At 41.5% G+C, this 26704-nt stretch overlaps 1 protein-coding gene across 1 annotated transcript in view; it reads left to right on the forward strand.

Moving 5' to 3' along the window:
- The window catches only part of si:dkey-215k6.1 (transmembrane protein 132C), a 345761-nt gene that overhangs the window by 93893 nt on the left and 225164 nt on the right, over positions 1-26704 (forward strand). Inside the window, exons 2-3 of the mRNA XM_061729571.1 lie at positions 20133-20551; positions 21462-22033. Coding sequence (XP_061585555.1) covers positions 20133-20551; positions 21462-22033 — 991 coding nt within the window. The remainder of the gene's footprint in view (positions 1-20132; positions 20552-21461; positions 22034-26704) is intronic.

The following is a 26704-nucleotide window of genomic DNA, read 5'->3' on the forward strand; positions in this document are numbered from 1 at the left end:
TGTTCAGGGTCAGAGGTGTCCGGAGCCTATCCCAGCTGCCACTGGGCGAGACGACAGGTACAACCTGGAGACGTCACCGGTCACTAACAGAGACAAATGTGCAAACACATTTACTCCTTCTAACAATTCCAATCAACAACCAACTTTGAACTTTGAACCCACCTTCTTCTTTTCTGAAAACCAGAACACCACAACCTGAGTTATATGACGCATACATCACGATAAGTTCGGTAACTTATGTCATATTGCCATTGTTTCTGCAATGGGAGCGGACAAAAAAACAAGATTCATGTCTCCAGCTGGAATTTCACACATTTCTATGAGATCATGTTGCAACTTAACCTCATAAAGCCGACAATTATACTTTACTATACGACAGACTCCACATGCTTATTTTCCCACCTGGTGCTCAAAAATTCAAACAAAAAAACCCCGCAAAACATACAATCCTTTCCTAAACTATAAATAGTGTCGGAAAATTGAGAGTTGATAATTATGTAACAGAGTGTGAGATGTGAGTTCACACCTCTGGATAAAAACTTCACACATCGATGCAGTTGTGAGTTTAATGGATGACCTCCGGGTAGGTATGATTAACAATGAAGTGTGCTCATGCAAATATGTGCGCTAATTCTCAAAGTAAAATAAAACGGTAAAACAAACCTTGACACAACTTTAAAAAAAAGTTCATTTGAGCCTGATTAAAGATTGCGTGTACATAAGAGACAACGCCAGATTAAGTCAACGAGTGAATGGTCAGAGATCGCTGTTGCTGGTGGGCGTGTGTGTGTGTGTGTTTGCTCACGGGAATGTGTGCATGTTCCAACTGTTATTGATACAATGTGACACCCTCCTGGTGCACACATGTTTACAAAATGTCAGAGTTGAACAAGGTCAGAATTATCATTACAGCATTGCAGACGAAATCAAGAATGCCTTAATTTAGAGCAACAGAGATTTAAAATGTGTTTGAGTGGCTGTCTGGATGAATATGGATGTGTTGTGTGTGTGTGTGTGTGTGTGTGCGCGTGTGTGTGTGTGTGTGTGTGTGTGTGTATCGCATGTGCTCAAGTGGATGTGTTTTGCATGCAGCGTTAAAAATACATGCTCTTGTCAGCCTTAATTGAGTTTATGTTTGTGTAGTTGCCGTAGAAATCGATGGCTTTCAGACAGACACTGAGTGATTAACAGGAAGAGAGCACGATGACAGCATACTGATGGGGGGGGGGCGGCTGAGAGGCTGATCATCGCAGGGAAAGAGAGATAAAAGATGCTGGCAAAATTGAGGATGATTGAGATAAAGTATTACTCTGATAAAGACTCCGGGAACTGAGGTAGAGGCAGGGAGGGAGGTGGATGTCTAATGTGTAATAATCTTTCTCTGATTAGTCAATCAGATTACTCACACTTCATTCTGGTAATTAACTGCCGAAGATTAATCAGATTGGCCTAACCAGATTAGAGTTGTAAACAGATTAGTGAGGGATTACAAGGGCATGCTGTGGTAAAATGTGAATTTTTCCACACTATTGTGTTGAGGCATAACTTTTTTCGGCAGACTACTGTCGTGATCCAATACTTGGAAAAGATGGGAACCAAAGCACATCAGCAGATGAATGTGTGGAGTCAAAAGAGCTGACTAGGCATCGGGCTACGCGATAGAAACAATTAATTTCTACCTGTTGAACCATTGGAAAAAAAAATGTATGTTCGCACAAAACAACGCCATGCCTCTTGCACTGAAGTTGCAAAAACGTCAACTTAGGCCCGACGCTATTCATGAGACACCTCAATGCATCTTTATGCTGCCAGTTTGTGAATATTCCACTTTCAACCTGTTGCCCATGATCATTACACATTTGGTGTGTCAACAGTAAACTGCATTCAAATACATAATGGTTTAAAACCTAGACGGTGTAAAAACAGCGATAAATCCTCTTGAAGGTCACTCCCAGGTTTTCTGAGGAGTGGTTTTGAAGGCCATTTGTTGGGAACTCTGGGAGGTGATGCCATATTGGGCTGAGACGACTTTACTGATCAGAATCAGAATCATCTTTATTGGCCAGGTTTGAACATTGTCCAACAAGGAATTTGACTCTGGTTATTTCGCTCGCTGTACCCAGATTTAAAAATAGCAAACAGAGAAACAGCAAACTGATGAGGTTAATGAAAATACAGTGCAGTGGTCATAGAAGTGAAAATCTAGCTCTTTTTAACATGGAGGTGCCACTTGACATGGACTTGCTTTTGGAGTCAGCACCTTTTAAGATTATCTATGTTTCTACATTGGATTAAGCTTTAAAAAAGAGTACATTGCCACTTGAACTGAACACATATACACTCCCTACATTTAAAGTTAAATACTGAGAAACAGCACTCATAAAAAGCTGAAGAAAGCAGCAGTCAGAGATGGATCTTGTATTTTCAGGCCGGCGAGCTTCCAAGCATAAAATCTCTCTCTGTTCAGAACTTGTTAAATTGATTAACTGCATTTTCCCATTAATGCATTCTCATTAAAAAATAAATGCAATTAAGTTAAAAACATATTTTTTAACAACATTGCACCCACAATGGTGTTAAAAGAAATATTCCTGTTTTTCTGTGCAGAAATAGACTTTACCACAGTAAAAGAAGAAAAAGGCTGAGATCCATGGCCAATCAACACTTGAATAAACATGGCTGTCAAAACATGTAAAGAAAAACAATAGTTTCTGTTATTTCAAGGCAGCCATGTTAGCACAATATTTAAGTGATCCTTAACCTTTTAAGTAAAGCCCCATTAAAACAACTGTAAATAGTTGTGGCATTTTGTCCAAGTGGAAATCAATACACTGCAATTAGTTGGTTGATGTTGAATGCTTCTGCACCGTAGTACCATGTAGCTGCACCGATATGTTTACTGAAGGTAGATTTTAAAGTTTTAGGAGCAACTGAGGTTACTGACTAAATCCTATGTTAAGAAAGCAGCAGTCAAGGCCATGGCTGCATTCCTGCTTTGTAAAGGTGGGGCGCCAACAGCAAACACAAAAAGTTTTGATTGGGATTCATCCTAAAGAACGAGGGGTTGGAAGGTGAGCTTGAGTAGCATGAAGCATGGATGGATGGTGGTGACAGGGAGCAAGATTAGGCTAACTTTGTCAGCCTCGTATTTTCAGAGTTCAGTCTAAGAATCCGCGTTGACCAAAAGTCTTCTACCTCGTCATGAGTCATGGCCACTTGTAAAACATCTGCCAACAGTGACTTGAGATGCCATCACAGTTCTCTTGCGGTCGGTCCACATAATCGTACTCAAATCATCTATTTTCATGTTAAGGAATCCATACCATCATCAAATATCACTATTGTTTACAGCCTTGACCCTCACGTTCAAAATTACACCGTCTCAAATCTAAAGACTTTGGTCCAAGACTTTGGTCCACGTTTGACCGTTTTTTTTTTGTAGTTTTTTTTTAAAACAAACACATAAAAAAAGACATATTTTTCTTGCTTCTGCCGGAACTTTACTTCATTTCTCAGGGTTTCTTCCTTTTCCTATCTTTTCCACCTTTTGTAGCCATTACAGCAAGTAAATGTTTCTGTTTTTTCTCGTTGGTGTCGGTCTGATGTACAGTGGCTGATATCAGACTGGAAAACACTTACCCAGACTTCATTTAAGCAGGCATCCGTGCTGACACTGCATGACTGACCTTATCACTTTCAATTGGGAATAATAAAAGGATGCTTATTGTTCATGCTCTTTTCTGTCACCTCCTTCAGTTCAGAGTTGTGATTGTGTCTCTCCCTCTCTTCAACATTGTTTCCATTAGCCCTCCTCTTGTTGTCCTCTCTTGTTTGTTCTCATTTTCCCTGTTCTACCTACTCCACTTCCTTATCCTAACTCACTTCTGTTCTGTCTCTTTAGCTCTTGTCCATAACTTTTTCCATCTTTAACGTTTATGGTTCTGCCCTCTCAAAATTGTGTTCTCTCTTACTCTGATTTATAATCCACTGCTTCTTAGAGGATGTGGTCAGTTATCAATAAGAAGTTGTTTTTTTTTTACCATCATTTCTTCATCTCAAAGTATCTTTTCATCCTCTCTTCCACTTTCTCTCTTCTCTCCTTTCACTTTCCCCTGTTGCTTCATTAAGTCAGCTGAGGCTGCAAGTCCTTTAGCCCCTTTGTAAGCAGCTTTTACAAGTTGTTTGACTTGCTGCGGATCACTGAAGGAAAGAATTGAAAGGTAGCAAGGCCCAGCGGATTTATCCTCCTGTCATATTCACAGCCAGGAGATCCTGGCCCGAGCACATCAAAGCTTTTCTTCTGATCTCTCTTTGTTTCGGATTAAACGCTGGACAGAAAACAAAAGCAATCACCTTTTAAATGTTACGGTCGCTGTTTCAAGAAGCACACAGACAAGAAGCACACGTTTGGCATATTTTACAGACTTTCAAAATATTGCACTCTTGATTCTCTCACCCCACTTAACATATTTTATTTTTGCTTTAACCGTACGATCTGACAAATCGTGTAGCAAATGAAAACACCTCGCTAAATTATTGTTTTAAGTGAATAATTGGATAATTGTTTTAGCTGAGTACCTAATAGCTGTAAAGTACATTTGTGACAAAAACGATAGAACATCTGAAAAGGTCTTGAATTGTATGAATTTCTGCATTGTTAAAAAAAACACTTTAATTCAATTATTTTGTCTTGAAAAGACAAGTGCAACGAAGAGGAATTCCTAAAACCGTAAGTACTATTGGAACACACACTTCTGATTTGATCCACATTACTCCACTTTGACTACGTCTAGTCAGTAACCGTTGCCTTTCTGTGTATCATAAGATAATTTCACAAGATGAAGAGCTTAAATCATTCCGTTATACACATAACCTTGCACTCACACCGAGAGTGTCACGAGCTGCCATTCATCTTCAATGATCGCCTGCTACAAAGGGCGTCTGATTTACTACACACAAACTTACAGTATCAGGAATTTATCTATTTCATCTAGCAAACTGACATTTTAGCTGATTTGACTGCTGTTTTTACCTGAACTCTGCTCTTGTAAAACACTTGAGGTAACTGATGGTTGAGGAGCTGTATGGTCTGAACAGTTTTATTTGGCTGCACCAATCCAATGCAAAATCATTAAAAATACACAGTTGTGCACTATGTGACGAAATACACTACTGTGTCATTGGTATTCACCGCAGACAGGTGCCCAGATGTTCACTGGGACCAATGGCTCGCCGATAGTTGATGTCCATCCTGTTGATCCAGGGACTAACCTTATTAATGAGAGCATCAAACTCACACTTTTCTACGCGGAAATAACGCTGAAACCAAGCATCGTCAAAGAGCTTCGTTATCATGCGATGAAATTCACCGCTGAGTTGCCAGGTTCGCAGCACTTTGTGGACCCAGATGGACCGACAGCCCCGAGCCCTGCGCTTCCTCAGCTAATGCACTGCTGAAATATAAAGAAAACTTCCCAAAGTGCGGATCTATGGTGAAAGAGGAAAGTGAAGATGTGCGAATGAAAGACTTCAGACAGAGTATCTAAAAACTGTAACCTGGTTTAAACCATTTTGTTCAATTTATTGAAACAAATATCATATGGGATGGGAATCGAGCGCATTCGCGCCCAGCAGGAAACCACGGGGAAAAAAGCGGCATAAACACTCGAAAGTTTGGTTACATTTTACCAAAAATAATGACAACAGGGCGACGATACTTGCAATGTGGACATTTCAACAAAGGGGGGAAACTGTTAGGACTCGGCCGGCTGATGCGCTGGGAGCGCGGAGTCAGCCGGCGTGTGGTAAGGCTGATTTATGGTTCCGCGTTACCCCAACGCAGAGCCTACGGTGTAGGGTATGCGGCGACACGCACCGCACGGCGTACCCTACGCCGTAGGCTCTGCGTCGATTTAACACGGAACCTGCGCGCTCGGCCACGTGGACGTGCCAGGCCGCTCCGTCGGACAGCGGAGTGCGCTCCTGACACAGCTACAGCTCGTCAGCTCATCTATGGAGACGTTAAAGAGCAGCTACCGCTAGCTTCTTCTTTCATCAAGGCAGGGAAGAGTATCAGGCCAGAATAGATGAATGTCACCAGCAGTGACTAAGTTTGTGGTGTTGAACATGTTACTGGACATTCTTGTGTAATTGCCACAAAATAATTTGTTGTATTTAGCTAATTTCTACAGAAGAATATTTATTTTAATATTATTTTATATTAAATACATATTTTATATTACAAATAATTTTGTGGAGACCCGCTGGCACCATCGAGGAGCCCAAGGCTGGGGGCGTCTGAAGACCTCACTTATATTTTTTGTTCAAAGATATAAAACAAAGTTGATACTAAAATTGTTTGTTCTCCTTTTTTCCAAATGAGAATCAATAAGAGAATCGATAAAGAATCGAATCGCTAAGCAGAATCGAAAATGGAATCAGAATTGGAAAAATCTTATCAATTCCCATCCCTATATGATGCAGTTTTAATATTAATAGTATTATTTTAAGACCTTTCACACAGGCTTTGTGGAGAGCCTGGAGAACTTTTTGTGCATAAGCGGACCATTGAAAGTCTCCAGCTCACTGGACGCTGTGTGTGTTTGTGTAAGTGGCTGAGAGTTTAGCATTTGTAGCATGGCGCTCCTCCATTCCCTTCTGTGCTCCTCAGCTTCTTCGCTAAGAGGTCTTTCCTTTATTCACAGCTGTCCCTCAGTTGTGGGGTCACCATGTTAAATTGCTCTTCACACTTCGCTGCTTCTTCTGCCACAAGCAGACACACAACGAGAGCAGGAACATTGACCTTCACACACACACACACACACACACACACACACACACACACACACACACACACACACACACACGCACGCACATAAGATTCACATATCTCAGTTCCCTAAGTCCTCATGCCAACATCTTATCTCCCCCCCCCCTTCTCTTGTCCTGAAGCAGAATTTGGATGGACAGTTTGTGAGATTCACAAGTTCAGAGCAGGTGGCAGGAAAATGACTTTTTTTGTTTAAATGTCAAAACACGATGAGAGAATAACGGTGGCATAGTCTGTTATACATTGTTTTTTTACAAATGTTTGTAAGAAGTGACATTTACTAGCATTAGCAGAAGTCATGATGAGGAAAGCGTATATGGAAAACCAAGTAGATTTAGTTATAAACTGTTGTAACATTTATTAACCCGGAAACATGATTGTAGATTTCTTTAACAAGCGCCAGTGTCTCTGTAATCTCAGATTAATTGGGAAGAACTAACATTGATGGATAAAGTGTCAGCTGTTACAGTGTGGATGTTTTTAATCCAAATCATATGCTGTATTTATTAATAGTTTATTAATTTTATTATTTATTCAACTATTTGCTACCAAGAGAGAGATGTAGGAAATTGAACGGACTGGGTTTTACAGCGCTCTGAGATTAGTTTGGTCTCTTGCTTCGTTTCTTTTGCTGTTACAAGCGTTTTGGTCAAAGTGGGATGCAGTTGTCGCTAGACGCGAGAGACGAGAGTTCAACGTTACTTTAGTTGGACGTTGGAAGTGATGGGAGGTAATGGCTGCCAGATGCAAATAAAGTCAATAAAGTTTTGACCTTGTAAATGATTATATCTTCCTAAAGGTTTAGCTTCATAATAAGCTTTTCCATTTTGTAACATCAATCTAAAAAGTTTAAGTTTGTGCGTGCCTAGGCAGTCATTTGTGCCCATGTTTTTTTTTTTCAATTTGAATTTATATTTTATAATTTATTTAAAAAAACAGTAAGAAAATACATGAGATTTTTTTTTAACATTTACCCACAGATATGAGGAGAAAAGTGCATTCAAAATTCCCACACCTCACGTCTCGGAAACGGCGAGTGTAGCGTCTTTATTTATTGGGTTTTGCAAGTATACGATATAGTATAATCTTCCACTCATGTTCAATCATTTTAATGGTAAAACTCAGAAATACTTGTGCTCTTTACCATCTTACAGTCTACTTAATTTGGAAAACATCTTGGCTAAAGCTAACTGATAGCAAAGAACAATCATGTCTGCAGGTGCACAGGAAGAAATTGAGATGAAGAGGCAGACAGATATAACATGAAAGGGGTAGATTGGGTCCAAGCAAGCAAAGTGGGAATATGGGGACATGGGTTGGTGGCAGACAAGCCAGACGCTGGGCAGACCATATCTGGGGAGATATGACATCTCTGACCCAATGACAGGGACATCAATCAACTGAGGGCTATACTTTTGTGTGCCCCAGTATTGGAAATTTAACTCAAAGGAAGGATAGAATTCAGTAAATATTTCATGGATGTGGCTAAAAACAGTATACCCTCCTTTCATTTCAGGGAATACGTGTAACATATTTTATGTATTAAGTATAAAATATTTCCCTTTTTGAATCAGTGTGCCTTAATCAAGTCTTAAAATGTAGTAAATACAACCACAGATGAACAACAAGAGCTAGCACACAGTATCATATCATTTCATTATATATTTGACAAATACTTGCCGCAAATATGTAGCAGTGCTTGAAAAAGTTACGTACACCCTTACATGATCCAGAGAAATAAAGAACATACTGCAAATCAAATGTTCTATATTAACTGATCCTGAGCAAGTGAAAACACCTCTATAAAATTATTTTGTCAAATTTGCTTTTTTTGAGGATTCAGGTCTGCACAATGCCACAAAGGAAATACATCAGCAATGAATGAATGGAAAATTAATCAATTTTCCAAACAATCTAGAGTCCAGTAGTCTAGAGGAGTGTTACCTGCAAGTTCAGCTCATGGTCAGACTAAAAAAACAATTACAGTAACTAACAAAAAAGAAAATTACAACTATACTTCAGGCTCCACATGCCTTTAGTATGGTAAATGTTCAAGACAATGCAATTACATAATAAGTGCATTAGGCAGGGTTGCAAGGGGGATAAAAAAAAACAAAAAAACATCCTCTCCGTAAAAAGAACATGGAAGCACAGATTGATCCACAACACCTCGGTGTCCTTTTGAACAGACGAGACTAAGGTGGAGATATTTGACCAAAATGTATAGCTTCATATTTGGAGAAAACCAAATATATCAGCAAAGACACCTCATATACTAACTGTCAAACACAGTGGCAGTAGGGGTAATGATTTGGACTTGTTTTTCAGCCACAGGACAAGGGAAAATTCCAGTCATTGAACTGAGTTTGACCTCCTCCGTATGCCAAACCTCCCCAGAGTCAAACATGTAGCCAATGTATCTGATAGCAAAACCTTGGATGGAATTGGGTCATGCAATTGGACAATGATCCAACAGACGCAAGACGGCAATGCTAGGGCCCAGCCAAAGTCAAGCCCCGAGTCTGTGACCTTAAGAAGGCTGTGCGCAAACACAGGCCTGAAAATGTTCACGAATTGAAGACATATTTTAAAGGAGAATGGACCAAAATTCTAATTCAAATTATATATCTGTTTCTAAACTTTCATGTTGTATTCCAGAAAGGGACAGGCTCGAGGGTTCGGTAACATTACACAGTCTTTTAAACATGATTCGGTAAAAGTTCACAAAGTCAAAGGCATCTTATCATTACTTGCGCTATGTTAGCTGAAGGAAGGGTTGAAGCCCCGTTGCACATCCTGTATAGACTTAGGGTACAGCCTGGGCATTTAAGTCATTGCTTTTTCCATTAAAATTTGAAAAAGTGCAGTATCATTATCAGTCGTAAGGACAGATTGTGCTTGATAGTAGAGAGACAGAGAGAGGAATGTTTAGAGAACAAGAGCAAGAGAGAAAACCAAAATAAACTCTGTTCTTGTGATGAATGCGCTGCTCAGAAATAGAAACCTCATCCCTCTTTCATCCCCTTCATCCTCTTTCACTCTGTTACGTCTCCTCGCCATTTTTTCCTTTCTTGCCTCAATAACTCACACCATCTCTATCTCTCTGTAACTGCCTGCAAGTTTCCCTCTCTCCCCTTCTCTTCCCGCGCTCTCCCTCAGATAGCGTGCCATCTGTGTGATCAATGGTGTTCATTCTTCTCAGAAAATTCTCCCATGATGGATTTTCTTCCCAGTGCTGTATCTGCGTTGAATGACGCAAACGCAATCTGATGTTTTGATGCTTTTTTTATCAAGCGTGTCTCAAACCTGGACATTTTACTGTATTTAAAAATTTCACAGGTTGTGGATTTAAAAAAAAATTTATTTAGTTTTTGTCTTAGTTTTATCTGCAGGCTGATTTAACTTTAGCTGAATAGCTCTTGGATTTTTTTAGAATTGTAAAAGGAGGAAAAAGACAACCAGTAATAGGATGTTTGTGAAACACCCTGATGAGCAGAGCAATACCACAGTTGTTATGTTTGTGCTGCTGTTCATTAAGTCATTGCTGTTGCACTGATAAGACGTGCACTGGATCTCCTCCAACTAATGTAGCGACCATCGGTTCGTAGTTTTCAGGATGCATTGTGGAATATATTAAGTAAACTATGTTGGGGAAATAGTTCCTCTACAAAGTCACTACTATGACAAATACATTACAGAATACCAAGCGCACTATGTTGTATGCTGTATAAGGGTGCTTTCAGACCTGTGGCCCATTTGTTTTGTTCCGATTCATGGGCTTAATCGATACAGTTGTTGCATTTTTCATTTGTGGCGTTTGTGTTCACAAGGCAACCGTCTGTAGCGGTTCAAAGCTGTTAACAAATGCCATGCGCGAACCAACTATTCTCTCATTGCTCAGAAATTAACGTGGAAGGAGTTTCCTCTTCCGTACCCCAGGAAAAACAACAATGAGGGCGCAAAGCGCAGACCGCCGCTGGCGATCCCATTCATTGTGTATGTGCTACCGCGGCGCAAGAGTGGACCGCTCTGCCGCCGAGCTTGGCGGTGCACGAGAGGCCGCCGTGCCTGCCTGCCCGAATTGAACACTGAACGCTGTGACGACATCTCAGCGCCTTCAATAGGAGAGAAGGGAGAAGAGAGAAAGTTGTGTCTAATAGGAGAGAAGGTGGTGGAGGTTCTGCGCCAACTCTGCGCCCTACCCGGCGGTGGGCACAGCGCATACCCCGCTCTATGTGAAAGCAGCTTATGAGTGAGTTGTGTCGGTTGCTGTGTCAATTATGTTCTCACTGCAAACAAACCTCTCCAGGTCTGGAATTGAAGCGAGCTGAGACCACCAGGAGATCTCGGGTCACTTGTTTTGTGCCGCATCCGAGCGCAATTGCTGTGTTCACATATACCAAACGAACCGATCTTTAGGGGGAAACGCTCACTGTTTCGGAACAATTGCTCCAAACGGGACAGGTGTGAAAGCACCCTAAGGTCTGTTTTCCATTATGGCGATCTAAATCAGTGACGTGTGTCTCCATTATCAGAATGATCAAGAACTGGAGGGAACCTGTGGGGCTGAAACACCTGCTGTGGGTTAGGGACTCAGAGTTCCTTCAAAAACTCAAGACGGGAGTTAACTATTTTGTCGATTAGGTATGCTGGGCAGGAGTTGAAGTTCAGCCAACACAACGTCCTACAGTACTCACGCAAGAGTCGTCTCTTCTCAGTCATTCCCATGGTTGCAATGTACGAAAATACGAAAACAAATACACTTCACACAATGTTGAACTTTTCATTCCAATTTCTTTTTCTACTTTTTTTCTCACTTTTTTCGTTCTCATCTTCTTCTTTTATTCATTTACTGACAGTTGGGAACCATTGAAATCAATGCATTAATGGCACCACTTGGTATGAAGTGGTAGCTTCTTATAAGTCAATTGATCCTATTGGGTCTGTCGCTTTATGGCTGAAAGAGCGAAGGTTGGCAATACCATCCTCCAACCCAAGATCCCTACTGATGGCAACACAGCTATAGTAAGCAGGAGATTATATATTTCTTGTAACATTACAACAAACACCAACTTGTAGTCATGTCCTTTGTTCTTGTAAAACTATGATCTTGGCCTCATACCATAGTGTCTTTTCCTGTAAATTCACAATTCTATTCCCAAAATCTTAGATTTTTTCTTTTGTCCCCTGAAGATGGTCCTAAAATGTTGTTGTGTGTTACACGTTAAGCTGTGTTTGGTATTACAGACACTGCACATATTTTCATTGCATGAATAAATGCATTGCAGTTTGCAAATATCACTGAATGGCTGCGTGGCCAGGCTTTGTTTCCCCGGAGCTACCGAGCACTTTGCACATAAGTAAAGGTCCCGTGGACCCATTCAAAATCCCAGCAAACTTTGAAACACTCGGCTCATTTCTGTTCACGCTCTCTACAGCTGTAGTGACACGAGAAGCAGTAAGCGAATGTGCCAGGCACTGTCATGATGTTACAACATGCTGTGTTCAATTTCCCTTAGGAAAAAGCAGTATCTGGTGCCATGCATAAATCTAAACCAGCTTTCTTGTTTCTTTACTGGGTGAGTTGGGACCCTGTAACAAAAGCTTTGCAACTTAGCGCAGGCCTGTGTGCCAGTGGTTGGGGATCACTGGGCTAAGCGGACTGAATAGGAAAGGCAGTGAAGAAGGGGGAATTGGGACTAATGGCAAGGCAAGTTTATTCGTAAAGCACAATCACATAGTAGGAATACAAAATTGGATTTAAAGTTTAAACAAAAAAGAAAGAAATAAGAACAATAGATACAATTAGTATAATTAATATATGATCAAATTTTGAAACTCAAGCTTAAAAGTACCAGTGCAGAGTTTTATTCAAATGCTGCGGAGAACAGGTGTGTCTCAACCTGGATTTGAATACACAGTGCTTCAACTGATCTGAGGCTTTCTGGGAGTTTGTTTCAGAAGCTGAATGCTGCTTCTCCATGTCTGGTTCTGACTCTGGGAACTGATAAAAAACACTAGATCCAGATGACCTGAGGGGTCTGGAAGGTTCATAGTGGGTCAGAAGGTCACTCATGCATTTTTGTATAATGTTAAAATGGGAATAGCATTACAGGCTATGTCACTAAAGAGACCTTTAAATTTTAACTTAAACAAAGACGGAAAAAAACAGTTGATTATGTCTGTAAATGTGTTCATATCCTGTTCACGTATTAACAAATTTGTCCTAACACCAATGCACATATTCACAATTGTAGACAATCGAGGCTGATGTGAAAAATAGCTCTTAAACTGTGTGTGCTTGTCTTTCAGTAATGAAATCTGTGTCAAAACTTAACCATCTCAGTATCTCACAGCACTGATGCCATTATCACAGCCTGGTATCGGCTCTCACCCATACCCATCTGGCTTTTCTCTTCTTGTTGTCTTTCTAGCTTGCTGTTTCTTCCTGTCCTACACGCTCCACTGTGTTTTGATTACTGGCTGCATGTGTGGATCTGTACTCGGGCATAGAGCCGGATGGGCATTATTTTGGGGGGTAGAGGGATCACAGATGGGCCCTGTCAAATCTTTGTACATCTGGTTTTGTCCTTGTCCAATTTTCCACGCACATAGACTCAAACACATATGGTTATGTAATGTTTGCTTTCCCAGTTACGATCACCCTTCCACAAGTTTGCGTATATGTGAAAGTCCACTTTGGAGCAACTTTTGAAGACATACTTATGCATCCATGCACATTCATGCACGCTAGAGCGCTCAGAAAGCCACACACAGACGCAGTGTGCAGCAGGACGCAGCGGGTATGAACTCCTGTTGTCTTTTATGGTTGCCAAAGTAATGATGCCAGAAAATGTGAACCATGCCAGATTTAATGGTGGCCAAAGGCATATCAGTGAAAGGATGACAGAGGCCAACTGACTTGTAGTGTAGCGCCTCCTATTGAGCTGAGGTTGGTTAAGGTTTCTCACAATGAAATAACTTCACAAAAGATAGGGTAGTGATCATAACAAAGTTACTGTTTATGGTTACAATGGCTTCATCATATCATTTATTTTGATTTACTATGGAGTTTCCAAGGAAATGCTGTTATTTCAACAGATTAGTAGCCTATTATTGCTTTTGAAGCAACAATAATACATTATATAAGAAGATATTCCTTTGAAATACTTTGAAAAATTATGAGGATGACTGAAAAATGACAAGATGAAACAATTCATTCAGAGCTCAGTAAATACATCTTTATTAAGTCTATTATTCATGCTCTATGATGCTAATGACTCCATCCAAGGGTCAACTTATGCCTGCATGAGAAAGCTCTGCATGTGCATGTGTGTCAGCTGCTCAGAGTCTCCGTCCGGCATTGGGACATATGCTTCTGAAGACTCCTGTGGACAGACATGCACAGACAACTAAAGGACATTACATTCAGTAAGCAGATGGTTTTATCCAAAGTGACTTACAAGTGACGAACACATTGGGGGGGCAAAGGGGGCTCCAGTATTTTGTCTAAATCGAAATCGACTTGAAATGTGGAGGTTGGGTATTAAGCTTGCAACAATCTGATTGAAAGACCAGCACTTTCTCTGGATTTCTTACTTGGTTGATGAAGTGCCGCATGTATGAAAGCTACAGTCCACCTTTCCTGTTATTCCATTTTCAATACAAAAAAACCCCACTAGGTCCTGTGTAGTTTTCTTCACAAAAGTAAACTTGTTGACTTTATTTTATTACTGCATGCCAAAAGTAAATATCTGTACTACTATTATATTGTAAAGATGCACCGATCAGGATTTTGAGGGCCGGTCACCAAAATCAGTATCTGCCGATCCCGATATTGCCGATAACCGATCACAGCGTGAAATCCATAAATTCTTCAATATTGTTGTCTCATGTACTGTACATGAGACTGACCTTGTATTATTATGTATAAAAATCAGGAGATGAGAAAGTATCATGAATTGACCACTGTTTTATTGCAGGCTGAGGCAATGTGCAATATTTCACCCTCTAGAGACTCTTAGAGATGATTTAGACTCATGTAGCTTATTAACTTAAGCTTTCCTGTGGTAATAACTGTATGTACAATACAACGTCCAGTACACCAACACAGACAACAGTAGACATGTCACTCTTAGAGTTGATACAAGTTGTAAACTATAAACCTTAGTTTTCCTGAGGAAAAAGGAATAAATCTTAAAATAAAAAATTTATTATGAATTATTAAAGTTTGCTACAGCTTTAGCGATAGCATCGGCCGCGTGCGAGGAAACTCTAGTGAGTAAAGCAAAACTCTTCACATTAGAACTCCAAATGACTCGTTAAGCCGCCTGCCACGATTTTCGTCCTGCGTGAGGGTTAGGGGTTGGATGTGACTGTATATAGTTTGGTATAACTTCGACGGGATTTCATCAGTGAAATAATCACGACGCAGCAGCGGGTACCGCGGATCCAAGCTGCTAACGATGCGTATAAACCCAATGTCTGCCACAACGACAAACGCCTGATGTAAAACTCCCATACCGGCGAGGCCGGCGACGGCCCCTTAGGAGACCTGGGTCTGAGATGTAGGAACACACGCGCGGGAGGCGGGTTGTTGTTGTAAACGTCATCGGATCGGCCAGCTTTGAACTATTATTTTCAGAACGCCGATCAAACCCGATAGGGGCATTATCGGCCGATACCGATCGGTTGCCGATCGATCGGTGCATGTCTATTATATTGCACATCATATTACTATCCATCCATCCATCCATCCATCCATCCATCCATCCATCCATCCATCCATCCATCCATCCATCCATCCATCCATCCATCCATCCATCCATCCATCCATCCATCCATCCATCCATCCATCCATCCATATACGCACTTTGATTCGATGGAAGGTCACTGCAGCCCGTCTCAGCTGTCAGCAGGCATAAGGTGGGTGTCCCCCTGGACAGGCCTGCCAGTCTATCTCGAGGCCAAGCAGACACAATCGAGACAAGCAACCACGCCCTCTCTCATTCTGCTTCATCACATAAAACTGCAAAATTCTTTCTCCTCAAAATTCAGACCTCCGAGTGCGTCTGTGGAAAGGCAGCCAAACCCTATTCACAGAGGGTTAGTATCGCCAGTGAAATTCAACTGATTTGTAATTATTACAAGGACAGAGCTTTATAGTTAGTCATTAGAATAACTGCTCTGTCTACGGTCAAGAGCCCATAAAAGTTACCGACGGGGTGTGAAGCACATCTGTGGTAAGGTGGGAGGAAAAATAAGGAGTTATGATCACATTTTTCTTTTGAAAGTGCATCTATGAGGATGAGGAGGTAAGAGTTACCAACGTCAGTCACTGCCGTGTCTTCACCCTTTGGAATCAACCAGGCGGTACATGCTGAGCACCTTTACAAAGCCGAATCCATTATCGGCAACTGTTGCCATCACTTGTCGGTTGAATTGTTTGATTCCCCTCCTGTTCGTCTGCAGTCCAACAGAAGCCTTCTGCAGTGCACACTTGACCCATTAATCCAATCAACTGTCTTCCAGAGAAATCGTATAAGATAATGTTGCAGTTGTAGAGACAGAAACCTGGAAAGAGTCCATCTACAAACAATTCACATTTCACAATTAAGTTTTTGTCGTCTTTCTTCCTGATAAAATCAAAACAATGAGCATTTTAACTGGTGAATCAGAGTGCTTCTGCCTCCATCTTGCAAGCAAACTTGTTTTGCAGGCTGCAAGAAAAAAACATAATTCCGTAATGAGTTATTTCATTTTGTAGTGTCTGTAATATTATGTTTGATTTTTTTTTTTTTTTTTTTGCATGAGGCTTCCTCTCAGGACAAAAAACTCCATGAGTAGTTACGAACTTGATTTCATGCACCAGGCAAACATTTGCATACCAAGGATAAGGTCCGAAATAAATTTAAGGATGCCGCATATATCAGCTAAAGGTTTATGAAAGAATTAAAGACATATTTTTTTACTCTTGCCGGCACATCCTTCACCTCAAACCCTTATTCATACAGTACAGGACATTTATTCATTCAAAAGATCTGGCTTGAGACAAGTTCATGTCCTTTGTGGTGGAGCATATTCAGTCATCCTGCATATCATAGCTTTGCCAATATTCCCAGTCAGCCGCACTCTGTGCACAGTTTTGCTGATATTTTAGCATTTTATTCAATTTCTCACAGTTTTTTCACTTTCAGCCTCCCTCTTTCTTTTATTCTATTGCTCTCTCAATGTCTTTTGTTCTCTCTGCTTTTCTCTCTCGCTTTAAACTTACCCCCACATGCCCACGCACCATAACTACACCAGCCTGCTTATTCGTTTTACACTGAGGTATCGCTTTATTTCTTTGCTCTCATGTTTTTGTGGAGTCGCCTTGGTATGACTTGCCCCAGACAGCGCGATGCTGTCCCACCCTCATTATATTTTCACACTCCACTTCCTCTAGACACAAAAATACACACTTGCACACTGTTCCATGCAAACCCACCACTGAATCTGTGTGTTTTCTTTGTTTCAGCATTGCTCTAATGGACATCCCGTTGTCTGTTCATTGTATAAGAAGAGGACATTTTTTTCTTAATTGTGTTTTTGCTGCACTGATTTCATATAAATCTCTGTTGGCAGTTTTCTAGTATGTTGTTGTGTGGTGCCTGTTCATGGGTTGGCCATGCCAACAGTGACGGTGTCTACTAAATGAAACAGAATCCTAAGAGAATGATTGTACAGTAGCAGAAATCCACTTTATAGCTTTAATAGCAGCTCACTTTATCAATGTTTCAACTGAACTCGACCATTTGTTTTGTTTATGAATGCATGGACAGGAAGCATTTTGTAAATGTTATCCATCAAGCTGTTTTTGGTAGTACCTTAGTTTTTTTTCTGCTGTGTCATCTTTTTTTCTATGGGTGGACAGATTATTTCCCTCTACTGGAGCTCGTAGCTTTCATCACACACCATTACACGTTTCCACATTGCAAATTCACACAGCTCTCATTTCGCTGCCGTTGGAGCTCTATCACAACCTTCCTAGGTGTTACAGTTGCAGAGTGAAATTATGTTCTGTTCCAGCTCTGCCATTCACAAAGCATTGCGAGGTGGTATATTGATGCTGCGGAGGCGACGTGAACCGGCTGTGTGAATGTGGCTTTGCTCTGCAGTTTGGCCGCAAAAATTAGACTGGGTTTTGTTTTGTAGATTTTGTGAAGTGTAAAGCAATTTCAAAGCGTTTGAGCGAACAGTTACATCCGAGCCAAATGTAACGTACAATTGTTCTGATGTAAAAACTTTTGAATATGTGAGATAAGTTCTGGAGGGTTGATTAAGGCCAGAAGGGAACTTAGAAAAAGTTCTCAAATATTCTCATAAAAGTGAAAGTTCAAACATTTTCTACAGATCTGTGTATATATGATCCTTTTACAACTATGATTCAAGGCTGAAAGTACAAACGCATGAATCTCCAGCAGGAAAGAATCAAGGTCTTGTGGAATTCTAATAAAGCTCAAGATAATTAATTGAGGCTGAGTTTGGCATTTGGCTAACATTCATAATGAAAGAGGTTAAAATAACCGCTACTTTTGTGGTTTAGTGGCTTTCACATTATGATGATGAGTCATGCAGATGGAGGATAAAAATTAGTTATTCAAACTCCTTTCCCACACAGCACTTGGAACCTTCCCCAATCCTGTTTGGAAATTAGATACTACCTTAAATCCCAATAATCCTTGCTGCCAATCTTCAATATTTTCAATTCAATTTTATTTACATAGCATCTATTACACCGCAAGTGTTTAATTACTTAAAAAAGGCAGGTAAAAATTCCCATAGTGGGAGAAAAACCTTAAACAGTGACAAGAAAAACTTCCCTTAAATAGGGAAGAAACCTTGGGCAGGACCTGGATCATACCTGGGCAGAGCAGGAAAAAGGGAGATAGGAAAGAGAGAATGAAGAAGAGAGATAGGAGAGACACCCATGTATACAGACAGGTGGAAGCAAGCAATGAGATGGTCAGGGGGTGGGACTGCAGGTCAGCATGCAGCTCCTGAGGCTCCTAAAGCTCTGGCCTGCACACATGTACAGAACAGAAAAAAAGGGGGAAGACCAGCACAGCAAACTACAAGAACAATGGATCTTAGAGCTGCAAGCAGCAATGAACGGGCCCTGCGCGTGCAATTTTCACCAATAAACGTCAAGGACTCAAAACTGAGTCAGATGACACCACCTATGACTCTTTATGTCAAACGATTCAAAAGTTATGGCAGAAAATAGGTTGCAGGATCGAGACGGACATTTTGATGTATAACACACCTGGGTGCACGTTACGGTTCGGGCGAAGAACCGGCCGAAGGAATGGCATAAATTCCGCCAAAATTACACAATTAATTCAAATGGCCGACTTCCTGTTTGGTTTCGGCCATGGCGCCAAGAGACTTTTCTTTAAGTTGCGACATGATACGGGTGTGTAGCGATTTTCGTGCATGTACGTCAAACCGTATTGTGGGGCTTGAGGCACAAAGTTTTCTAGGGGGCGCTGTTGAGCCATTAGGCCACGCCCATTAATGCAAACCATTAATATCACATTTTTCACCAGGCCTGGCTTGTGTGCAAAATTTGGTGACTTTTGGGGCACGTTTAGGGGGGCAAAAAGGCCCTCCTTTCATCGGGAAAAATAAAAACGAGGAAAAAAAAAAAATCCTACAGATACAATAGGGCCTTCGCACTGTAAGTGCTCGGGCCCTAAATATTTATGGTGATGAGATACTTTTAATTAATAACTGAGGGTTGTCCAAGTGTTCGTGAGCTGTTTGGTAAATACATGGAAAGAAACAGCTGCACGTGCTGGCCTAATGCTTTTTGAATGGGTGTAAAATAAAGTGCTGCATGAATGCCAGCCGTGATGCTGAGTCAATGACTTGTATACACAATTGTCAGCTAATGTTTTTATTCCCCATGTGGAGGAAGTGTTAAGAAACACTGTGAAGTATTGTTCATGTTTATGTCGGTGAATTGGAATGCATGTGTACATTTATGTAAAAAAGCAGTAAGATGTGTGCATTTATTTAGCAACTTGTGAGTACAATAAAGATGCTTTTCACAGGTCAGTGAACTTCAAATCCCAGATTCACACCACTGTTGATATAATGTGATTGGCCACTTTGTAGAAGAGTGAAATGAAATAACAATACAAGCATTACAAGTTTTCGACAAGCGTTACATATTTTTTTACACCATTATTGTGAAATTAATAGTTTTTTTCCCATTTTCACTGCCCCCCCCCCCCCTTCTTCTCTCTCCCTCTCTCCTCAGCATCCGACAGCTCATTAGCAGCAGCAGGAGGTGGTCCAGGTAGCGGGCCGGACTCCCCCCAGCCTCGTTTCTCGTCCTCTCTCCCTACTTACCTCCCTGTCCAGTGTCAGCTAAGTGGTGCTGACTCCGCCTTCTTCCTGCGAGAAGCCAATCAGGAGGTCATGCGTAACGGCAGCCTGTCATCGCGAACCGAGCCTTTCTTTCTGCAGCAGCTAGAACCAGGCGCCGCTGCCTCGCACTCTCTGCCGACCGTCAATTGCAGCTACGGAAATCTGAGCATCGAGCAGCCAATCCCAGTGGAGCTCATTCAGGGCCCTGCCCCTCATCTGGTGCTTTCCACTAACCAGGTGACGTTGAACTGGAAGGTCAAAGGTCAGATTGTGGTGCCTAAGGTGGGGTCAACGAGGCCATGGATACAGGTAATGGCAGTTTGATACTTTACTTGTGAATGTTTACTTGTGTAAATATTTTAGCCGTGTTTTATAGTTTATTTTTCTGCAACTGGAGACAGCCAGCAAAAGTATTTAAGCCATCAGCAACTTTTACTGCCCCCCCCAAAAAACTAAAACAACAAAAAAGCAAAAACCAAATGGCTACTTTATAAAACAAATGAATTAAAAATGTTTTGAAAAAAGGTGTTAGCCCGACAATAAAAGACATCAAATGTAAAACTAAGTGTCTGTTAGCAACAGTGTGTAATTACACCCAGTAGTTGGATGTACTCACTGCAAAAACTCAAAATCTTACCAGGAATGTGTGTCTTATTTTTAGTTAAAATGTCTCATTTTTAGTCAAAAAATCTCATTACACTTAAAACAAGAGTCATTACCAGAAAAATAACTTATTTGACAATTTTCACCTGTTTCAAGTACATTTTCACTTGAAATAAGTAGAAAAATGTGCCAGTGGGACAAGATTTATCTTCTCATTACAAGCAAAAAAATCTTGTTCCACTGGCAGATTTTTCTACTTATTTTAAGTGAAAATCTACTTGAAACAGGTTAAAATTGTTGTTTTTTCCAGTGATGAGTCTTGTTTTAAGTGTAATGAGATTTTTTTTTTACTAAAAATGAGACATTTTAACTAGAAATAAGACAAATATTCTTGTTAAGATTTTGAGTTTTTGCAGTGTGGTAACTGTAACTAGGAGGAAAGGTCCATTGGCTTCAAAAATGAAAATTTGTTGATTTCACCAATGGATTATTTCTTATTTTGTTATGTTCAGACATCTACCCATCAGTTAAAAAGAAAAAAGTAGAGAATATTTGCAGTCTTCGTTCCTCGGCCTTATGAAGCCCCTCTTAATATGTACGCACATTTTGTCTTTAGGTACTGTTTTACCTGATAGGACGGCGCTGGGATGAGCCTGACCCAATTCCTACATCCATCCTCCCATGTGTTAGAGCCTTGGCTGTCCGTGACTTGAGTGAAGCAGCACCCTCAGCAGGCTGCCGTCTTATGGGACCATCTGGCATCTGTGTTGTCCGTCTGGAGCTTCCCCCAGCTTGGTTTACGCCGCCACAAGTGAGAAAAAGACCTCTGGAAGTGGCTCTGCCATCCGTGGATGTGTATTTCTCTATTATACCGGTGGAAGGGGCTGGTCACGAGTGTCCCTCCACTGTTAGTGACCCATGGAGAGCTCCCACTTCCGGCATGGGAGCTCTCGGAGGCCTCGGCTTGGGTGGACAATGGAGCCCCTTGGAGGATGGAGGTCTTCAGGACATGCAGAAAGCTGGCTCTGTGGAGATGAGCATAGGCCCTGTTTCTGCCAAAGGCCAAAGATTGCAATTAGATGAAAATGTGGAGGTTCTGATGCCACCCAGCCCAGTTCGACTTGGCAAGACGGTGGCATTTGGCGTCTATATGAAGAAAAATTCAAATACGGAACAGTTTACATTAAGGTAGGGCCACAACTGCTTTTACAGTTTGTTTAATTAATTTTTTTCTATCTCCATTTTGCAATACCATTCAACTCTCTTTTGGCCTCATCGTGTATTTCAGTTTCCCCGGTGGCTTCTTCCATCATATCTGCTTATTCCTTTCATTCCCATTCAGTCTCTCTTGTCTCTCAACTCTGCCGTCTCCTGAGGTTGATGGCTGTCACCTTTGTATGCTCAGCCTGTTTCAGGAGCCAGCAATGCAAATTACAGCTTCATGAATATTCATCGCCGATCGACGGGAAAAGTAAACACTGAAAATGAAAAGCAGGAGAGGGAAAGGATGACTGGGTTGAACTGTACAATGGGGAAAGTGAGAAATGGAATATGAGGTAGGAAATTAGCGAGGATCAAGGTTGTTGAGACTGGAGGGGTGGTAACCATTAATGGGTGTCAGGTGTGCTGTAAGAAGCCATGGTACATGGATTTTGACAAGGGCACGATGTTCATGAGCCGTTTGCCAAGAAATGTTTTTTCTAAATTAATTTCCTTTTAAGAGTGGCAAGAATTTCACATTTACTGATCTGCAGCTACAGTAACAGGCAAACCTTCGTCCAGCTCTCCCTCCTCATTTCTCTTCCACTGAACATTCCAGCTCACGATGGTTAGAGATACTTCTCAGTTTTAGGCTCACATTGAGGGCTCTAAAACTCTAAACACACTGAGCAGTCTAAAAACTCTTTTTTTATTTTCTTGATGTAATGTACACGTAATAGCAGCTTATTTCAAATGAAACAACTTAGATGATACATGTCACGGTGACAGAATTATTTTTAGGAAGCAAGAAAAAGAAAGCAAAATGCATGTGCCATCTCTTAATAATGCTCATTTTGTTTGACAAATTGAATGAAAAATATATATCCCCGGCAGACGTTGCATATATATATATATATATATATATATATATATATATATATATATATATATATATATATATATATATATATATATATATATAATTGAAAACTGCTATTTTTGGACGGTTGGTTGTTTTTCTTCAGAAGAAATGTAGATTACCTTAAAGGGGACATATTATGGCATTTAATGTATATTTGAAAAAGGCCTTGAATGTCTTAAAGACAATCTAAAGCTAGTTTTTTCTACATACATTAGAAATTCAGCCTGTGAGCCATGTCTATAGTTTTACCGCTTCTAACCACTTTTTCTGTGCTTCATTCTTAGGGAAGGGGGGGGTATGATAATGAGGCTCTGTGCTGATTGGCTCCCTGAATGACGTGTAGCAGGGGAGGAGCATAAGCCTGGCATTCAGTTACACGGATCTTAAAGCCTGATTTACGGTTCTGCGTTAAATCGACGCGTACCCTACGCCGTAGGCTCTGCGTAGTCACCTCGTCTTCACACAGGAAGGCTAACAACCACACACACACACACACACACAAGCATACAAGTGTGGTATTTAAAAATAGAGCGGGAGCAAAACTTAGTTTGATTGTGCTTTATTTAAGTTATTGCATTAATCAAACCCATCGAAATCCCCAACCCGCGTTTCTTCATTCATCCAAGCCTGATCAATCAGACCGGGAGAACTGCAGCTGCGACGGGCAGAGCCCGCAGCTCTCTGGCCGCGCTCCTTCAACAGTAAACGACGGAGCCCGCTGCCCGAGCGGGAGCCGATGCGTCGGCTGCCGCTCGGGCGGCGGTTCCTCCCGGAGGAACCACCGCCTGGTCTTCGGGCAGAGACGGGTTTTCGGGCCCGCCTCTGCGGAGCAGCTCCCCGGGAGCACCGTCTCCTTCTCCGCTCCAGGCGCCCCGCCACGGAGCCTACGCCGTAGGCTCTGCGTTGGTGTAACGCGGAACCAGAAATCAGCCTTTTGCTTGGAAGATCTGAAATGAACAAAAATGAAATGAAGAAAAATATATTACGGTACCCGTCGGGGCTCCTCACCGGTCCGGTCCGTGAGCGGCCCCGGAGCTCCGAGCTAAGCTAAATACTTAGCCCATGCAAAGATCATACTTGTAGACAAATATAAATAACATAAAAAAATAACGTTCTTACCGCTGACTCGTGTGCAGTTGCCGGGTCCATGCTGTTGGTACTGATCCTTTTATAAGGGTAAGTGTCGATGCAAAACCTCATCTTAACTGTCCCTCGCTGTGGAAACAGCCACCGCTGCTGAACAATGGCTGGAGCTCCAGCTGGCGTAGAGAGCTGGTTGTGGGCGTGGTTTCAGCAGCGGGGGCCGACCTATGGAAATGAGCGCCTAGGGTGACGTCACCCTAGGCGCAGATTCAGAATGACTCAAAAAAAGTCACGTGACACTGGAAGACTCAGTCAGGTGGGGGGAGCAGACCCTGCAGAATTCCATGGTATTTTATCTTCCCTGTGCTGGCAGGGTGAGGGGAGACGACGTGTTTTTCATAATAGGTCCCCTTTAAATCTTTCTTTGAATGTGGCATCTTGAACCCATCGAGCAAATGAATTTACATCTCATTGAGTGATTGACCAATCCCTCAGGAAAACGTATAAACAAACATTAGAGACCGGCTTGGTGGGGATGTTGACATGGAGTGATTATAATTCATAAACTGAGCTGGGGCTACATGGATTTAATAATCCACGGGATCATTCCAGCAACCTCTCTGTTAGAAGTCAACTGACTCTACCCACTACTCTATGTTCACTCCCAAAAAGTGGATATATTTTTAAAATATATAAATCTAATATCCAACTGTAACACCTGCCAAAAAGCCAGGTGTTTACAGGTAGGTCTATGTATTATTACTGATAAGGAATCTACTTCATCTGAGGCTGGGATCTAGGACCTAATATATTAATATGTAGCTCATTTTACCTCAACAACTGCGACAAAGCTAACAGGAGAGTCAGTCAAGCATTGATTGTACACATTCAAAGTAATCAACAGGAAGCGGCACACAGGGTAGAGTCACTAAGTGCATGATGTGAAGCGTGAGATGAAATGGCCTTCAAAGATTTACCACAGATTTTTGGCCCCCTTGAGTGACTGCGTTTACTGTTAGATCTACTGTTGTTCCCTTACATGACAGCTAAGCTTTTTTTTTAACCTATAATATGGGTTGACCTCATTTCTTGTGTCCCCTCTTTCCCCCCATGACTGAACAATAGCTTCCTCTCTGCCGGGCTCCCTCCATGAGTTCAATGCACCCGGGGGAAGTAGGAGTTTTCTTTTTAGTTAAGATAACTTATGACTGCTGCACCGCGACACGAGGCGCACTATTCTATGCTGCTTAATACTAAAACCCCGGCACCAAGGATATTTCCTTTGGCAGCTTCGACTCCATCGCCTTCATGGTCATATCTATCATTCCACTCCCACATCCACACTGTGACAAGCCAGGATGCAAGGAAACGATGTGAGGGGAAGTAAGAGGACAGGTTAATGAAATGACAAGCGCGTGATATGACAGAAGAATGCTTTGTAGTTGTAAGTTGTAAGTTGATGCTGTATAGAAGTGCGGTAGGGAACAGCCAGAGAGATTATTGTTGCCAATGGTGATGCCAATTCATTCATAACAATGAGAAGTGGGAGCAGACTCAAGGCATTGTGCATTATAAAGAAAGCATATTTCTTTTATTGTGACTGAGACTTTTAACACCGAAAATTGGCTTTAATATATTCTGCATACTCTTAAAAGACAAAACAAAAATTTGAAATGTAATCCTTTAGGTGATCTCGGGACAAATACCTGCTGAGATATACAAAAAACACTACAGCGCACAAACAGACATATCGACTTACAACAGTGGAATAAAATTAAGCTACAGTAACATAGTAGATCAGAGAGTAAGTGCAGATAAGACAGAATTTAAATAAGTGCACTGAGACAACATCCAAGTGCAGCTCGGGAAGTTAAAGAGGGAGCGCAGTTCACGACAGAAAGTGTTCTTGGAAAAAGGACATTTTCATCACCTTCTTGAACTCTTCTGGAGACGGATGACTCTGATCTTGTGGCCGCAGGCTACTTGTTCATTGAGGAACGACATGGGAGACTCGGCTTTCGACTGAGATCGCCTTGTGTGAGGAGAGGCCAGGGCCATCGGCCTTCTTGTGAAGAGCGCAGTGCTCTGGAAGGGTGAATGCCTTTACGATCGAGTTCCTCTAGGCAGGTGTGGACCCTGAGATCATCTTGTACACAAGTGACAGAGACTTTTTTTATTGGAGCAGCCACAGGTAGCCAGTGAACCTCAATGGACAGAGGTGTGACATGTGCCCATCTGGGTTAATTAAACACCAGGGTTGATTAAAGGCTGCATTCTTGACCTTTTCTAGTGGTTTGATTGCACAAGCTGGAAGGCCGACTAGCAGGGCATTGCAGTAATCGAGACGGGATCTAAACATGGTCTGTATCAGGAGTTCGGTTGTATATTGAGTCACGTACAGTCCTATTTTTTGGATGGGAGAGAGGGGAGTGGCGCAACTAGGACGCAACATGGTCAGAGAAAGATAGCTGGTCATCAAACATCAGTTCTTTGTAACCTTTGTGGGAGCCACAGCAGTAGAGCCAATATTTATGTCGATATCGAGGCTGAGTGAATGATGGCCAGGGATGACCAGGACTTCAGTCATAGATGGTTAAAGTTGAAGGTGGTGATCCTTCATACCTGCAGACAGGTCAATCATACACAATATTTTG

Source organism: Cololabis saira, chromosome 9 (assembly GCF_033807715.1).
Source record: "Cololabis saira isolate AMF1-May2022 chromosome 9, fColSai1.1, whole genome shotgun sequence".
Taxonomy (NCBI): domain Eukaryota; kingdom Metazoa; phylum Chordata; class Actinopteri; order Beloniformes; family Belonidae; genus Cololabis; species Cololabis saira.